At 38.2% G+C, this 15,536-nt stretch overlaps 1 protein-coding gene across 1 annotated transcript; it reads left to right on the forward strand.

The window, feature by feature from the left end:
- The first annotated feature begins 452 nt into the window (after nucleotides 1–452).
- LOC21390551 (eukaryotic translation initiation factor 3 subunit B) lies at nucleotides 453–4,953 on the forward strand. Its single transcript, XM_010109990.2, has 11 exons — nucleotides 453–789; nucleotides 892–1,129; nucleotides 1,460–1,606; nucleotides 2,045–2,173; nucleotides 2,414–2,542; nucleotides 2,624–2,707; nucleotides 2,782–2,897; nucleotides 3,019–3,217; nucleotides 3,328–3,860; nucleotides 4,039–4,147; nucleotides 4,458–4,953. Exons 1-11 carry the CDS (start codon nucleotides 668–670, stop codon nucleotides 4,794–4,796), a joined length of 2,145 nt encoding a protein of 714 aa, XP_010108292.1. The 5' UTR covers nucleotides 453–667; the 3' UTR covers nucleotides 4,797–4,953.
- Nucleotides 4,954–15,536: the final 10,583 nt, after the last annotated feature.

The raw sequence follows: 15,536 nt of genomic DNA on the forward strand, positions 1-15,536 counted from the left end.
TTTAAGAATAGAGAAATTTTTTAGATCATTAAATTAATGACTACATTATATTATGTGGTTCAAAATATGATAAATACTATGCAAATATTATTGTTTTTATAATGTTTTGTTCTGAAATTTTTTTTTTAAAATTTCCATGTATGAAATTTTTGTAATTGTCTAAGAAAAAAGGATAATATTGATAAATACCTCTGAAAGTATATGGATTATGATTTTTATCTTTTATTTTTGATTCAAAACTTTTTTAGTCAAAATTACACTAATAAAAAAATATTTATTAAAAATTAAAAATTAAAAATTAAAAGTAAATTCTCAATTTTATCAGATAAAAAAAGGGATATATCAAACTCTCACGCAGTCATATAAATGCGTCTGGGTCCAAAAAGTAGAGTTTCGTTGGGCTTCGTTAGTCGGTCCAATTTAAATCGGGATTTAAACATAGAATCGTAATCCGACTTCCGACCCAAGTCCGAAAAGACATATTTTGTCCCCAACATAAACCCTAGAATTACTTCTCTCTCTATTCTCTCTATCCATCTCCAGTTCACGTATCTTCTTCACAGAGTTTCAGTGTAAACCACCCTGGCCGTCTCCAGAATTCCAGTTTTCCATAACTCGAAGGCTCTGAAAGCGAAACCAAAGCGACGCAAAGTAGAGAAGTTCAATCATGGCGGACGTTATGCTGATGAAAGAGATAGACGACACGGCGGCTAGTTTGGGCATCGATCTCTCGCAGATCGATTTCGATTCCATCCGTCTTCCCCCCGGCGAAGATTTCGGAATCAAGAGGTAATTTTCGATCCAATTCCGCCATAGTTTCAGCACTAAAGCTTTGATTTAGGGTTCTGTTTTTCCAAGTTTTTTCCCTTAATTTGCCCCCCTTTTCTTTAGTGATGACGAAGATGTTTACCGAGATGAAAATTTGGAGTTCGATTCCGGCTTCGGGAACATTATAGTGGTGGATAACCTACCGGTGGTTCCTCGGGAGAAGTTTGAGAAGCTCGAGGGTGTAGTTCGGAAAATCTACAGCCAGATTAGTGTTATCAAGGATGACGGATTTTGGATGCCCGTTGATCCTGAGACCAAGAAGACCTTAGGCTATTGCTTTATTGAGTACAATACTCCTCAGGTAAAAATTAAAATATTCATTCATCATATAAGCCATCGTTTTCCTTTGATTTTAGATTGAAATCAAGGAGCTTCTTTTATATGAAGAAGAATAATTTTAATTTCTTTTTTGTTGGTTGTAAAATTGTCTGTGATTAATATGAACTGAATGGGCACAAACAAGTCTTAGTCCCTTGGCTTTATGGCCAGACTGCGAATTGCTATGCTACTTGGTTTATTTTTTTCGTTACATTGCTGTCGGGGAATTGTGTATTAATTTGTAATATGGTGTAAACTATCTGAAAAATATTCATTGTTTTTATGATTTTTCGGTTTATGGTCACGTTTGTAGGAAGCTGAGCTTGCTAAGGAGAAGACTCACGGGTACAAGTTGGATAGGTCTCATATTTTTGCTGTCAGCATGTTTGATGACTTCGACCGATTCATGAAGGTTCCTGATGAGTGGGCCCCTCCTGAAGTTAAGCCTTACACTCCTGGGGTAATGTTCTAATCCGCTTTCTTGAATCTTCAGCAACTTGTACAAGTCAAGGTCTCGTTCTTTTCACAACTCAAGTCACAACTTAAGTTCTATTACTATAATGTTTTCTCACAGAAATTCAAATTCAACATTTTTGCTATAGTGTTTTTCTATCACATACACAACTCAAGTTAAAAGCTTGAGTTGTGAGACAAACATTTAGGCCTCGTTCACTTTGCGGATTCGAGTTTTCAATTCGAGCTGAGATGTGACATTTTCTGAGAGCTTTTCATTGTAGCAGAAAAACATTTTCTGAGAGCTTTTTACTGTAGAAACCTAAAACTGAAAACTCGAATCGGTGAAATGAACGAGGTCTTAGTGTTTCTAATATCATATCATCTTGCACATCTTTTCCTCGGCTATTAATTGGTCTGTGTTCTTATTGGGATTTTGTTGCAGGAAAATCTTCAACAATGGCTTACTGATGATAAGGCCAGAGATCAGTTTGTGATACGTGCTGGTTCAGATACTGAAGTACTTTGGAATGATGCTAGGCAGCTGAAGGCTGATCTTGTTTACAAGCGGGCGGTGAGTTCAATCATTTTAAGTCATATCTTTTTATGTTGAAAAGGCCACTGTGGGTGGCTGTGGATGACTGTGTGAGAAGGAGAGAACATGTCCGTTTCCAATTATGTATGCAAATTCTAAATGAAGAATTAACCTCAGTCGACAACATGGTTTTTTATATATTTTGTTTCTCTCGTAAATTATTCCATTTGTCGTTCATGAATATTGAGTGAGGAGTTTCATATCTATTTTTTCTTGCAGTACTGGACAGAAAGCTTTGTGCAGTGGTCCCCACTTGGGACTTATTTGGCAACTATTCATAGACAGGGCGCTGCAATTTGGGGTGGTGGCTCTACCTTTAATCGGCTAATGCGTTATGCTCATCCCCAGGTTGTTTTTGGTTTTTTTCTATGTCTTACCCATAATTTTTGTGTGTATTGGTCCTTACCATTTAAGCCTTATAAATTGCAGGTTAGGTTGATTGATTTTTCCCCTGGTGAGAAATATCTGGTGACCTGCAGCTGTCATGAAACAAGCAATCCTCTTGATGCAAATGTGAGTGTTCTTGCCATTCATTATTTAGACTGAAGTTAAATTGTTGCAATCCCTCATGTGAACTTCTTTTGCAGAGGGTTGTGATCAACTTTTTTGATGTGAGAACTGGAAAAGTGATGAGAGATTTTAAGGGAACCACGCATGATTTTCCACTCGGACCTGGAGGTCTTCCAAAATGGCCTGCCTTCAGGTTATTTCTTTGCTCCTGATACGAATCAATCTTTTGAAAAATTATTTTTCCTTCTCCGTTTGAGTGCAGTATGACTATTTTCAATATCCTATCCTGATGTATTGCATGATTTTTTTTCCAGTTGGGGTGGTGGAAAAGGTGACAAGTATTTTGCCAGGATGGGGAAGAATCTTATCTCCGTTTATGAAACAGAAACTTTTTCTCTAATTGACAAGAAGTCTGTAAGGGTTGAAAATGTTATGGACTTCAGTTGGTCACCAACCGATCCAATTCTCTCACTCTTTGTTCCTGAATTGGGGGGTGGGAACCAACCTGCGAGGGTGAGTTTTGATGTTTCATTAGCTTGTCTTTTATTTATTTGTGTGTGTATTATGTTTGTATAGTTGGAAGTGGAGCTCTAACTAATGGGATATATTCAAACAAATCACAGGTCAGTCTTATTCAAATCCCTAGTAAAGAAGAGCTTCGTCAGAAGAACTTATTTAGTGTTAGTGACTGCAAAATGTATTGGCAGTCCAACGGGGATTACCTTGCTGTTAAGGTTGATCGCTATACAAAAACTAAAAAAAGTACATACACTGGCTTTGAGCTTTTCCGTATAAAAGAGCGCGACATCCCTATTGAGGTCTTGGAGCTTGAAAACAAAAATGATAAGATTATTGCCTTCGCTTGGGAGCCGAAGGGTCACAGGTTTGCTGTTATCCATGGTGAGGCCCCTAAGCTTGACATCAGTTTTTACTCAATGCGGGGCGCTAATAATACAGGCCGCATTTCCAAACTTACTACTCTCAAAGGCAAGAACGCAAATGCTCTTTTCTGGTCACCTGCTGGTCGATTTATTATATTTGCGGGATTGAAAACTCAAAATGGAACCTTGGAGTTTTACAATGTTGATGAGCTAGAAACCATGGCGTCTGGTGAGCATTTTATGTGTACGGATATTGAATGGGATCCTACAGGAAGGTAAGTCTGGCGTTATGTTTTTATTGGATATGTTATTAATATGGGTGAATAGCATTATACTTGGGTTAGAAATCATGTGCTGTTTGGATCATAAATTTTTTTTAGGAATTGAACAAAATAAAACCATTTCTTTCTTTTGTATGTATTTGTTCTAGTAATTTGCCTTTTTGACAATTAGGTATGTTGCAACTTCTGTGACCTCGGTTCATGAGATGGAGAATGGTTTCAACATTTGGTCCTTCAATGGCAAGCTACTTTATCGGGTGATGAGGGATCATTTCTTTCAGGTTATTGCCATCTTCCTTGGTTTTAAAGAATACGTGTGTGTTTCAATTCTTTAAATAAATTGCTTCCCTAGATGAAGAGGCTCGTAGTGTTCTTGACGAGTAGAAAAAAGTACACATTTTCACCAGATTTTTTAGGTTATTTTTATGGACTGCTATTGTTTCCTATTTGTGAAAAAAGTGGCGTCAATCACACTAGATAGTGCTTAGAAGGTAGTTGCTTTATTTTAAGTGGGATTCTCACTAGATATTCATTTGTTATGCACATTCGATTCTTACCTAGTTACTTAAATTACATCTCTATCTATTGCAGTTTTTGTGGCGCCCAAGACCTCCATCTTTCCTGAGCCCCGAGAAAGAAGAGGAGATTGCAAAGAACTTGAAGAAGTACAGCAAGAAATACGAGGCAGAGGATCAAGATGTGTCGTTGCTATTGAGTGAGCAGGAGCGGGAGAAGCGGAGGATGTTGAAGGAAGAATGGGATAAGTGGGTTAGTGAGTGGAAGCGGTTGCACGAGGAAGAGAAATTGGCTAGGCAGTTACTTAGGGACGGCGAAGCCAGTGATGAAGAAGAAGAGTACGAGGCCAAGGAAGTTGAAGTGGAGGAGGTTCTTAGCTCCCACGAGGAGGTTCTCGAGTATGATCAGGAGTGACTTTTGTATTGCTAGGAATTTTGGACCCCAACATTTCTTTGCATTTTTGTTTCCTGATCTTGCGAGGAGTTGATTCTTGTCGTCTCTTGGTTCTAATTTTTTATTTTGTTATTCAATATTATAGACTTAGATCTTTTTTGTTGTGCCTTGCACAGGATATGGCCTTGTTTCCTATTTATCTTTTCATATATGTACCGTAAAAAACTAATAAAATGAGATGCCTCTCGTATAAAAATTATATTATACAATATAATACTGATACAATATAATACGTTGTACTAAATGTATCTTAAAATTTTTTATTAATATTTTTAGTTAAAGAAGTATGTTAATTAAAAGGATACAAATCTTAAAACAATGCATTTAAAGAATGAGTTTATTAATTTTCTCTTGCTTAAAAACAAATTCAGATGTAGTCGTCTTTTCGTGGTGACTTTTTTTTTTTTTTTTTTTTTTTTTTTTTTTTTTTTTGACATAATACTAAAGTTTTTCTTTAGCACCCAGATTTACCAACGATTGCTTTGAAGCGGCGGCTCTAGTGTGTGACCGCCTCGACCTAAACATGGTTTTCGCATCCTCTGTTTAACAAATCTAAAATATTTTATTAAGGAAACAGAAGACCCCAAGCAATCCAATTAGAAGGACAATAGACAACGACAAAAAGAACAAAACCAAAAGCATAGGCCACCAATTAAATTTACTCCAGAAGCACACAATTCTTTACGAATACTGATTTAGATTTTCAGCACGAATTATGGCAAACGACGATATCGTAACTAATGGGTCAGTCTCTGCACTAATTTTCTCCCACTCAGAAGACTTATGACGGTATGAATGTCACGCCTTGACCCGAACAACCTTAATAAATCTTTGCGATTCTTCTTGTTAATTTATGTGCTTCTTTTTTTTTTTTTACTTAATATTATCTTTGGTTTGGTTTAATTGCACCAACTTCCAGTAATATAAGTCTCCCACTTTGGTCTGACGTGGAATCCTCAATAGTTTGTTGGGGGTGACACTGGCCATTCATCACCCTATAAGGATGGCAAAACTACGGGCGTGCAATTTTTCCATTTTTCTATTTTTTCCTTTCAGCCGGTTATGGCCTCAGCACTAGGATATATAGAATATGTGAGTGTATATATGCCAAGAAACGCATATATAATTTCACAATTCAGGAATTATAAAATTATAACTTTTTGGAGTCAAGTATTTCTCCATTATGAAATGTTTATAGAAGTTCCTTTGTTCTATTATGTCTCGCACCCGTCTGCTTGACCTCCCATAGGTCGAGATATCAGTGACTCTAATGTCCAATGTGGAATTTAATCTTAGAGCTAATTACGAAAAGGAGAAAAATATAGAAGTGAGAATATGGAAAATGAAGCAATCTCATTGCTTGAAGAAATGTGAAAGAGGAAAATGAACTTATACAAAAGGTAGAATAGAAGTTTGTTACGAATTTGTTACAAAAGCTCCAGCTCAGCAGAAGGAAAAAAAACAAAAACAAAAACAAAAACTAATCTAATTATTTTCTCAACTGGGGACGTTTGGTTCATGGATTCATAACTATGATTAAGAACTATTCTTGTTTTACGTGTGTTTTTTTGTGAGAGAAAATACTGTAACGAACCACGAACAATGATTCAAATCATGGCACGAATCTCCCTTTCAAACGTCCCCTTGTTCTATTTACAAATTTACACTTTTATCCTCAACTCTAATACTCCCCCTCAAGATAGAGAATGAATATTATGAATTCCTATCTTGCCTAAGAGAAAATTGAATTGTGCAGGAAATCACAGTTTGGTCATCAAGCCTGCAATTTGGTGTTGAGATGCAACATGAAGGGTCTTCAAGCTTCCATTTTGAATCGTTTCACGCACAAAATGACATCGATCTCTATATGCTTAGTTCTCTCGTGGAAAATGGGATTCGCTGCTATGTGTAAGGATGCTTCATTATCACAAAACACAACAGCTAGTCTCGGATGTTCAATGTTGAAGTCCTTAAGAAGAGAGAACAGCCACACACACGTTGCATTTTGCCATTGATCTATAGTCAGCTTCAGCAGTAGATCTTGCTACAATATGCTGCTTCTTGGATTTCCAAGAAATTAAGGAATTTCCAATAAAAATTCAAAAACCACTAATGGACCTCCTGCTATCCGGGTAGTGGTGTCAAATGGGCCGGGCCGTCCATGTACGGCTTGGCCCAACCCAGTTCAGTCGGATTTGGCACGGCTCGGTACGGTACAGTTACGGGTCATGCCGACCCGGCACTTTTGATGGGCTAGGGCTGGGCCTCGGCTTATCAGCTAGCGGTCCAAGCTTGGCCCTAGCCCATGAAGGCCTGTGGCCCAGCCCAGCCCGGATTCGGCCCGACCCAAGCCCGCGAAAAAGCCCTCTAGCCCTTTCTGATTGTGACCGTTGGGCCCGCGAAGGGCTCAACGGTCACTATCTGAAAAAACCCTAAAAATTCCCTATAAATACCCCTTAATCCCACCCTAAATCCCACACAATAATTCACTCTCAACTTCTCATCTCACTCTCATTCTATCTCTCATCTTGTCTCTTTGATTTGATTCTAAGCTTTTTTCTCGCGATCACTCATTTTCTTGCTCTTTCATTTACAAAGTTTAAGTTCAATCAATTTCCAAAAAATGCCCGCATCAAACTTTCCTGATTTCACTGCTCTCCTTGAGTTCATATATAATTTCACAATTCAGGAATTATAAAATTATAACTTTTTGGAGTCAAGTATTTCTCCATTATGAAATGTTTATAGAAGTTCCTTTGTTCTATTATGTCTCGCACCCGTCTGCTTGACCTCCCATAGGTCGAGATATCAGTGACTCTAATGTCCAATGTGGAATTTAATCTTAGAGCTAATTACGAAAAGGAGAAAAATATAGAAGAGAGAATATGGAAAATGAAGCAATCTCATTGCTTGAAGAAATGTGAAAGAGGAAAATGAACTTATACAAAAGGTAGAACAGAAGTTTGTTACGAATTTGTTACAAAAGCTCCAGCTCAGCAGAAGGAAAAAAAACAAAAACAAAAAGAAAAACTAATCTAATTATTTTCTCAACTGGGGACGTTTGGTTCATGGATTTAGAACTATGATTAAGAACTATTCTTGTTTTACGTGTGTTTTTTTGTGAGAGAAAATACTGTAACGAACCACGAACAATGATTCAAATCATGGCACGAATCTCCCTTTCAAACGTCCCCTTGTTCTATTTACAAATTTACACTTTTATCCTCAACTCTAATACTCCCCCTCAAGATAGAGAATGAATATTATGAATTCCTATCTTGCCTAAGAGAAAATTGAATTGTGCAGGAAATCACAGTTTGGTCATCAAGCCTGCAATTTGGTGTTGAGATGCAACATGAAGGGTCTTCAAGCTTCCATTTTGAATCGTTTCACGCACAAAATGACATCGATCTCTATATGCTTAGTTCTCTCGTGGAAAATGGGATTCGCTGCTATGTGTAAGGATGCTTCATTATCACAAAACACAGCAGCTAGTCTCGGATGTTCAATGTTGAAGTCCTTAAGAAGAGAGAACAGCCACATGAGTTCACACGTTGCATTTTGCCATTGATCTATAGTCAGCTTCAGCAGTAGATCTTGCTACAATATGCTGCTTCTTGGATTTCCAAGAAATTAAGGAATTTCCAATAAAAATTCAAAAACCACTAATGGAACTCCTGCTATCCGGGTAGTGGTGTCAAATGGGCTGGGCCGTCCATGTACGGCTTGGCCCAACCCAGTTCAGTCGGATTTGGCACGGCCCGGTACGGTACAGTTACGGGTCGTGCCGACCCGGCACTTTTGATGGGCTAGGGCTGGGCCTCGGCTTCTCAGCTAGCGGTCCAAGCTTGGCCCTAGCCCATGAAGGCCTGTGGCCCAGCCCAGCCCGGATTCGGCCCTTGTTCGGCCCGACCCAGGCCCGCGAAAAAGCCCTCTAGCCCTTTCTGATTGTGACCGTTGGGCCCGCGAAGGGCTCAACGGTCACAATCTGAAAAAACCCTAAAAATTTCTTATAAATACCCCTTAATCCCACCCTAAATCCCACATAACAATTCACTCTCAACTTCTCATCTCACTCTTATTCTATCTCTCATCTTGTCTCTTTGATTTGATTCTAAGCTTTTTTCTCGCGATCACTCATTTTCTTACTCTTTCATTTACAAAGTTTAAGTTCAATCAATTTCCAAAAAATGCCCGCATCAAACTTCCCAATGGCCGCATCAAACTTCCCTGATTTTACTGCTCTTCCTGAGCTTGGTGATGAGCCATTTTTCAAAGATGAAATGATGCCTCCCAACCTCACCCCCAATGAACTAGAAAATGCTCTGGTTATAATGCTTTAGTGCACAACAAGGAAGTTGGAGAACACACCAGGGAAAAAAGATCGCAAACTTCTCCTGCATGGCAGCATTTCACAGAGGAGCCCCGACCAAATCCAAAAACAGGTGAAATGGAAATTCATGCAGTATGTAAGTATTGTAAAACATGCTTTTCTAATAAAAAGGGTGGGGGTACTGGTCATTTAGATAGACATCGGAAAGTATGTCTATCGTTGCACCAAAGTGGGAGTGTGGACTCCCACCAACAAACACTATCACTCACATCACAAGGGTTCCAAAATTTTACATACGATGTGCTCGTAAGGCACTAGCTAAATTTCTAGCTAGTGTCGAATTACCTCTTTCTTTTTGCAGATGATGCATCGTTCGAAGAATTCATACAGACGGCCTTCTGTCCGCAATTTAAACGAGTAAGTAGAAACACAACTCGTTCTAATTGTATGAAAGCATTTTATGCAATGAGACAATCTATTGTTGATAATTTTAGGACTTTTAATGCTATTGTATCTTGTACTTCTGATCTATGGGAGGGGTGCAATAAAACTGGATATTTATGCGTCACGGCGCATTATGTTGATGATGAATGGGTTTTACAAAAAAGAATAATAGGTTTTCATTTATGTCCATATCCTCATAACGCATCAGCTATTTTTGGTACAATAATGGAAATTTTTGGGTTTTATGGGATAAAAGATAAAGTTTTAACTATTACTTTTGATAATGCGCCAGCTAACACGGTTGAAATTAACATGTTTAAACGTAGTTTGAAACCAACGTTTGGGGGAGAAATTTTTCATCAATGGTGTGCGTGTCACATAATCAATTTAGTAGTTCATACAATAATTGAACATATTTCAGCTAATCTAACAAATATTAGAGAATCTTTATCCTTCATATCTAGCTCTGGAGCTCAGCTCTAAGAATTCAAATAATATTACAGGAACAGTCAAATGCGCCCAAGAAAGTTTCCATCTGACGTGAGACATAGGTGGAATTCCACCTATTTAATTTTGAAGGCTGTACTCCCGTATTCACAGCTCATCAAAACGTATGTAAACAGTAAGAACGATCAACTTTTAATTTTTGATACAAATTGGTGAGTATTTTTTTAAATTTCTAGAAGTTTTTTTACAATGCTACTGAATTACTTTTCGAAGTTTATTATCCTACTGTAAATTTAGCTTTCCATCAACTATTTAATATTTCAGAAACATTTCTTATTATAGGGATACAATACTTTCTGGAAACATAGTTAAGCTAATGAAAACTAAATTTAAAAGTTATTGGTCAGGTTGTCCTATGTTATATGCATTAGCAACCATTTTAGATCCTAGGTGCGGAGTAGATGAGACTGAATCTTTGATGACTGCTACAGCAGAAAATTTAGGTATTGATATGCAACTAACTATTATTAACGCTAAAAAAATGTTAGAAATGGTATTTGGTTTGTATGAAGCAAAATACAACACAAGTAAAAAAGAACAGGAAACTTCGACGTCAACTAGCAGTTCGGGGCCTAAAGGCTCGTCGTGGAGTTTCTTGAAGAAGAAAGAGAAAACGGCAAGATCGTCATCAACATAAGCGTCTACCAAATTGGTAAAATATTTTGAAGTAAATTTTGTAATCGATGACGCCAAATTGGACATCTTACAGTGGTGGAATAGCAAGACCGATCATTTTTTAACACTATCCATAATAGCTCGTGACATTCTGACAACTCCAGTGTCAACGGTAACATCGAAGGAAGCATTTAGTGCAAGCAACTGAATTCTTGATGAGAAGAGAAGCAAAATGCATCCAGATATCTTGGAGCGGCTAATGTACGTTCATGACTGAAAAGATGCCAAAAGACGAAACAACAATACACGGATAATTCAATGCAAGACTATTTTTCTAACTTAGAAATAACAGAATCTTCTGGAAGCACTTAGATTTTATAATTTACTATTCCTAGAATACTGCACTTTTTTTTCCTTCGCCAAGGTTTTATCCTGATATCTCACGGGTTTTACTTGGCAAGGTTTTTAACGAGACAGTTATTTATGTGTACTTATTCGTATTATCTCAATTCAATAAAATAACATCTTTTGGGGGCATATGGTATATTTTCTTTTTTTTTTTAATTAAATTTTGGAAAAAAAAATTACAAGGGCCAAGGCTAGCCCGTGAAGGACTTGGGCCCAGGCCTGGCCCTGGCCCTTATAGACTAGGCTCGCAGGCCTGGACCGAGCCTAAGATTTTCTCCTCAGGCCCGGCCCTGGGACTGCCCTGTACTGTGCAGAGTCGTGCTAGGCACGACCTAGGCCTGCCACGGGCCTGGGGTCGGACGTGCCGTGCCGACCTGACACATCACGTTTGACAACTCTATATCCGGGCAAGCAGCCCAGTCAGAATCTGTAAAACCTCTCAAACTAACAGATGAGGTAAAAGAGAAAAGTAGACCTTGACCAACTGTTGTCTTGACATATTGCAATACTTGCCGAACAGCTTGCAAATGAGGAACTCTTGGTTTTGCTAAGAATTGACTTAATATGTTCACAGAATATGAGAGATTTGGTCTGGTTATCGTGAGGTATAAGCTTGCCAATAATCCTTCTATATTGAGTCAGATAATCAAGTAACTCTCCTTCATCTTGGGAAAGTTTGACATTGGGATCCATATGTGTTTTCCTCATTTTACACTCGAGATAGCTAGTGTCTGAAAGAAGTTGCAAAGCATAATGTCTCTGACTTAAGGATATACCAACACTTGATCTGGCAACTTCTAACCCCATAAAATATTTCAATCTCCCCAAGTCCTTAAGCTTGAAGCAGCTGTCAAGAAAAATATTAAGACCTTCCACGAGTTTCTCATTGTTACTAGCAATGATAATATCATCAACATAAACCAACAAAGCAATAAAAGAAACTCCATCCTTATTAATGAATAAAGAGTTGTCTGCAGCAACTTGCTTAAAACCTTGCTCAAGTAATGCACTTGAGAATTTATAAAACTATTGACGAAAGGCTTGCTTAAGCCCATAGAGGGATTTATGTAGCCGACAAACAAGATTAAATGGTAGAGACTCCCACTCACGGTGATAACCAGGAGGCAAAGACATATAACCTTCCTCTTAGAGATTACCCTGAAGGAAGGTATTATTCACGTCGAGTTGTGTGAGATGCCAACTATGAATGACAGCTAAGGCAAGAAGAACCTTGACAATTACCACTTTAGCAACATGTGAAAAAGTATCAAGGTAATCAATACCCTATTGTTGCGTGTACCATTTGGCGACAAGGCGAGCTTTATAACGCTATAAAGTTCCATCAGCTTAATATTTGATTTTGTACACCCATTTACAGCCAACAAGGTGTTTCTCATGAGGTAAAGAAGTCACAGACCAGGTGTCATTTTGCTCAAGAGTCTCAAGCTCTACAGTCATTGCCTTTCTCCATTCCAGTATAGCAACAACTTGTGAGAAACTAATTGGTTCGAAGTGTGTGAAAATAGCATGACAAATGCTTTATGTTCATGAGATAATTTGTCATAACTTAACACATGTGAGAGAGGATGTACAGTGGATGATGGAGTGTGAGAGACACTAGAGAAGTGATAGTCTCGAAGATATGAATATGGTTTTACTTGATGAGTTGGACGTGTGGAAGATGTGGGAATATGAGTACTTGGATTACTAGGCATAGGAAAGAAGACTCGACATTAGAGACATAAGGCAACACACGGTCAGAGAAAAAATCAAAAGAAGAATCTGAAACAGTCTCCTTTTAGAAAGGGAACACTGTCTCATGAAAAATAACATCCCTAGAGACGTCAATGGAATTGGTGGCAAGGTCGAGGAGCTTATATCCTTTATACCTTGGAAGATAACCAAGAAATACAGACTCAATTGCTCTAGGAGAAAACTTAGTGCAATGTCTAGGAAGTGTGGAACCGTAACACAAACAACCAAAAGCCTTAAGATGAGAATAGGATGGCATCTTTTCTAAAGACGTTCAAATGGAGTTTTATTGGACAAGAGAGGTGATGGGGTTCGATTTATTAGATTAAGTGATGTGAGCACACAATCTCTCCAATAAACCAATGGTATGTTTGATTGGAAATGGAGAGCCTGAGCTACATTAAGGATATGTTGGTGCTTTCTTTCCACAATAGAATTTTATTGTGGTGTGTCTGTGCAAGAGTGATAAGGAATGAAGCTTTTGTAACAAAAAAATTTAGAAAATGACAATTCCTTAGCATTATTGGACCTAACAGATTTTATTGCCACATTAAACTGGCTTTGAATTAAGGTGAAAAACTCTGGAAAAACTGTTTTGACATCAGATTTAGCACGAATTAAATATACCCAGGTAAAACAAGTGCAATCGTCTATAATGGTTAAGAAATATCGATATTCCTCAGTACTTATTGGTGTAAAAAGCCCCCATATATCACAATGAATTAATTGAAAAGGAAAATCTGACATTGTGGAGAGTGAGAGAATTGATTGACAAGAGATTAAAATGAAATTGTGGAATGTAGTGAACATTGTGGAGAGTGAGACTATCACATAAACGAACAGAACCTATGTGAGTGATCGGTACCGTGAGATAAGTGGTTAGAGAGATAGAGGAATTAACTACATGCCTACAACTGTTAAAACATGAAAAGGAGCAACAAACACGGTGGGTTGCTCCTGTGTCCAGAACCCAAGATATGGAAGGAATTTGAACACAGGACAAAGTAGAAACAGAAGAGAGTGAAAGAATACTGCTGAAGCTTGACACAGAAAGTCCAGGCTATTGTGGATCTGAAACAGAGCATGCACTTGTCTAGAACAGAGAGCTCAAAAGAACAATAAGTTGCTAGCATTGAGAAGCAGTCAAATCCTTAACTAAGGATTCAGAGGTGCGCTCTTCAACTACCGTTGCTGTAACTTGATTAGCCTGTGGCTTAATTGGAACTTGTTTGGTTTTTGGCTTATAACCAAGAAGGAAGTCGTGAAGCTTATAGCATCTGTTGATTGTGTGACCTTGCAAGCAACAATGAGTGCAGAATGGACGATCTCGTTTTGGCTTTAGGTTGACGTTAGCTATCGCAGCGATAGCAGCTGAATGAGATGGATCCCCCATGGTCACAGAGGTGGGAACAAGAACTCCATTGTTGATTGCCCGTTGACGCTCTTGTACTACGAAAGCAAAAACCTTAGTTAAAGGTGGCAGAGGATCCATCAAAAGGATCTGAGCACGGGCCTGAGAAAAGGACTCATTTAGACCCATTAAGAACTGTATAATATACTCATGTTGTTGTTATTCCATCTAACTTTTCATACCTCCACAATGACAAACAAGAATTGGATGATAGATCTTGAGTTCCTCCCAGAGAATTTTCAGGTAAGTGAAATATGTGCTTACATCAACAGCACCTTGATACAGAGCAACAAGATGAGTTTTCATCTGAAAAATCCTCAGGCCATTGCTATGATGAAAACATTCTCGAAGATCTGACCAGATCTCTGCAACAGTGTCAATATAGAGAAGGCTATAGCTATATCTCGACTTACAACATTCAAAATCCAAGAGATGACCATGTTGTTGCAGGGAATCCATATGCCGGGGAGGAGATCATCGGCTTTAGGATGGGGATGCTACCATCGATGCAACCTAACTTGTTCTTAGCAGTTAAGGCCATGATCATGGCACGACTCCAAGTATTTGTTGGTCTCCGAATCGAATTCGGATGCGGAAGCGTGGTGCGGGGAGGGAGGCGGATCGTGTATAACAAAAATTTTCATAAAACTTTTAAGATACTCTATAGATTATATTAATTTATGCACGAATAAATTAATCTCATTAACTTATATAAATCAAGAACTCAATCAGGAAAAATACCTGGAAGCCGACTCAGATGATAACTTGAGTTCTTTGATCACGAACAGTCATTGCTCCAATCTTTGTGTTTAGAAAACCAATGTCTTCCACGTCAATTCCTAGAATCCACGAAGACGTGTGTGTGGGCACAAATGAGATAAAACGGGTTACAATAAACACTCAAATTTCCACAAACACCATCGCATGCACGATGTGGAATTTTTTGGAGAAAAATTTTTCCTTCTCTCTATTAGGGAATTTCGGCCACCTCTAAAATTAGGGTAAAAATTAATTCCGAAAATTGTCTCAAAAATTGTCACAAAAAATTGTGTCCACAATTTTCTACTATTCTCTTATTTATAGAGTAGAAGTCAAACTTCTAGAAGGAATCAAATCTCTATCTCCAATTTTGAATTTCAAAACGAAATCTCCTCTATCCCTTATCCCTTAGTGTGGTCGGCCAAGATAGGGATTCTCATCCATGTGTGGGTCCAATATCAGATAGGGAAAG

The sequence above is a fragment of the Morus notabilis genome, unplaced genomic scaffold (assembly GCF_000414095.1).
Source record: "Morus notabilis unplaced genomic scaffold, ASM41409v2 Scaffold615, whole genome shotgun sequence".
Taxonomy (NCBI): domain Eukaryota; kingdom Viridiplantae; phylum Streptophyta; class Magnoliopsida; order Rosales; family Moraceae; genus Morus; species Morus notabilis.

What these genes read in the sequence shown, in the direction of transcription:
- LOC21390551 (XM_010109990.2), top strand. Translation starts at nt 668, where the DNA reads ATGGCGGACGTTATGCTGATGAAAGAGATAGACGACACGGCGGCTAGT. An exon ending in TTGAGTACAATACTCCTCAG is followed by an intron (nt 1,130 to 1,459) that starts GTAAAAATTAAA and finishes TCACGTTTGTAG; the next exon opens with GAAGCTGAGCTTGCTAAGGA. An exon ending in GAATGGGATCCTACAGGAAG is followed by an intron (nt 3,861 to 4,038) that starts GTAAGTCTGGCG and finishes TTTGACAATTAG; the next exon opens with GTATGTTGCAACTTCTGTGA.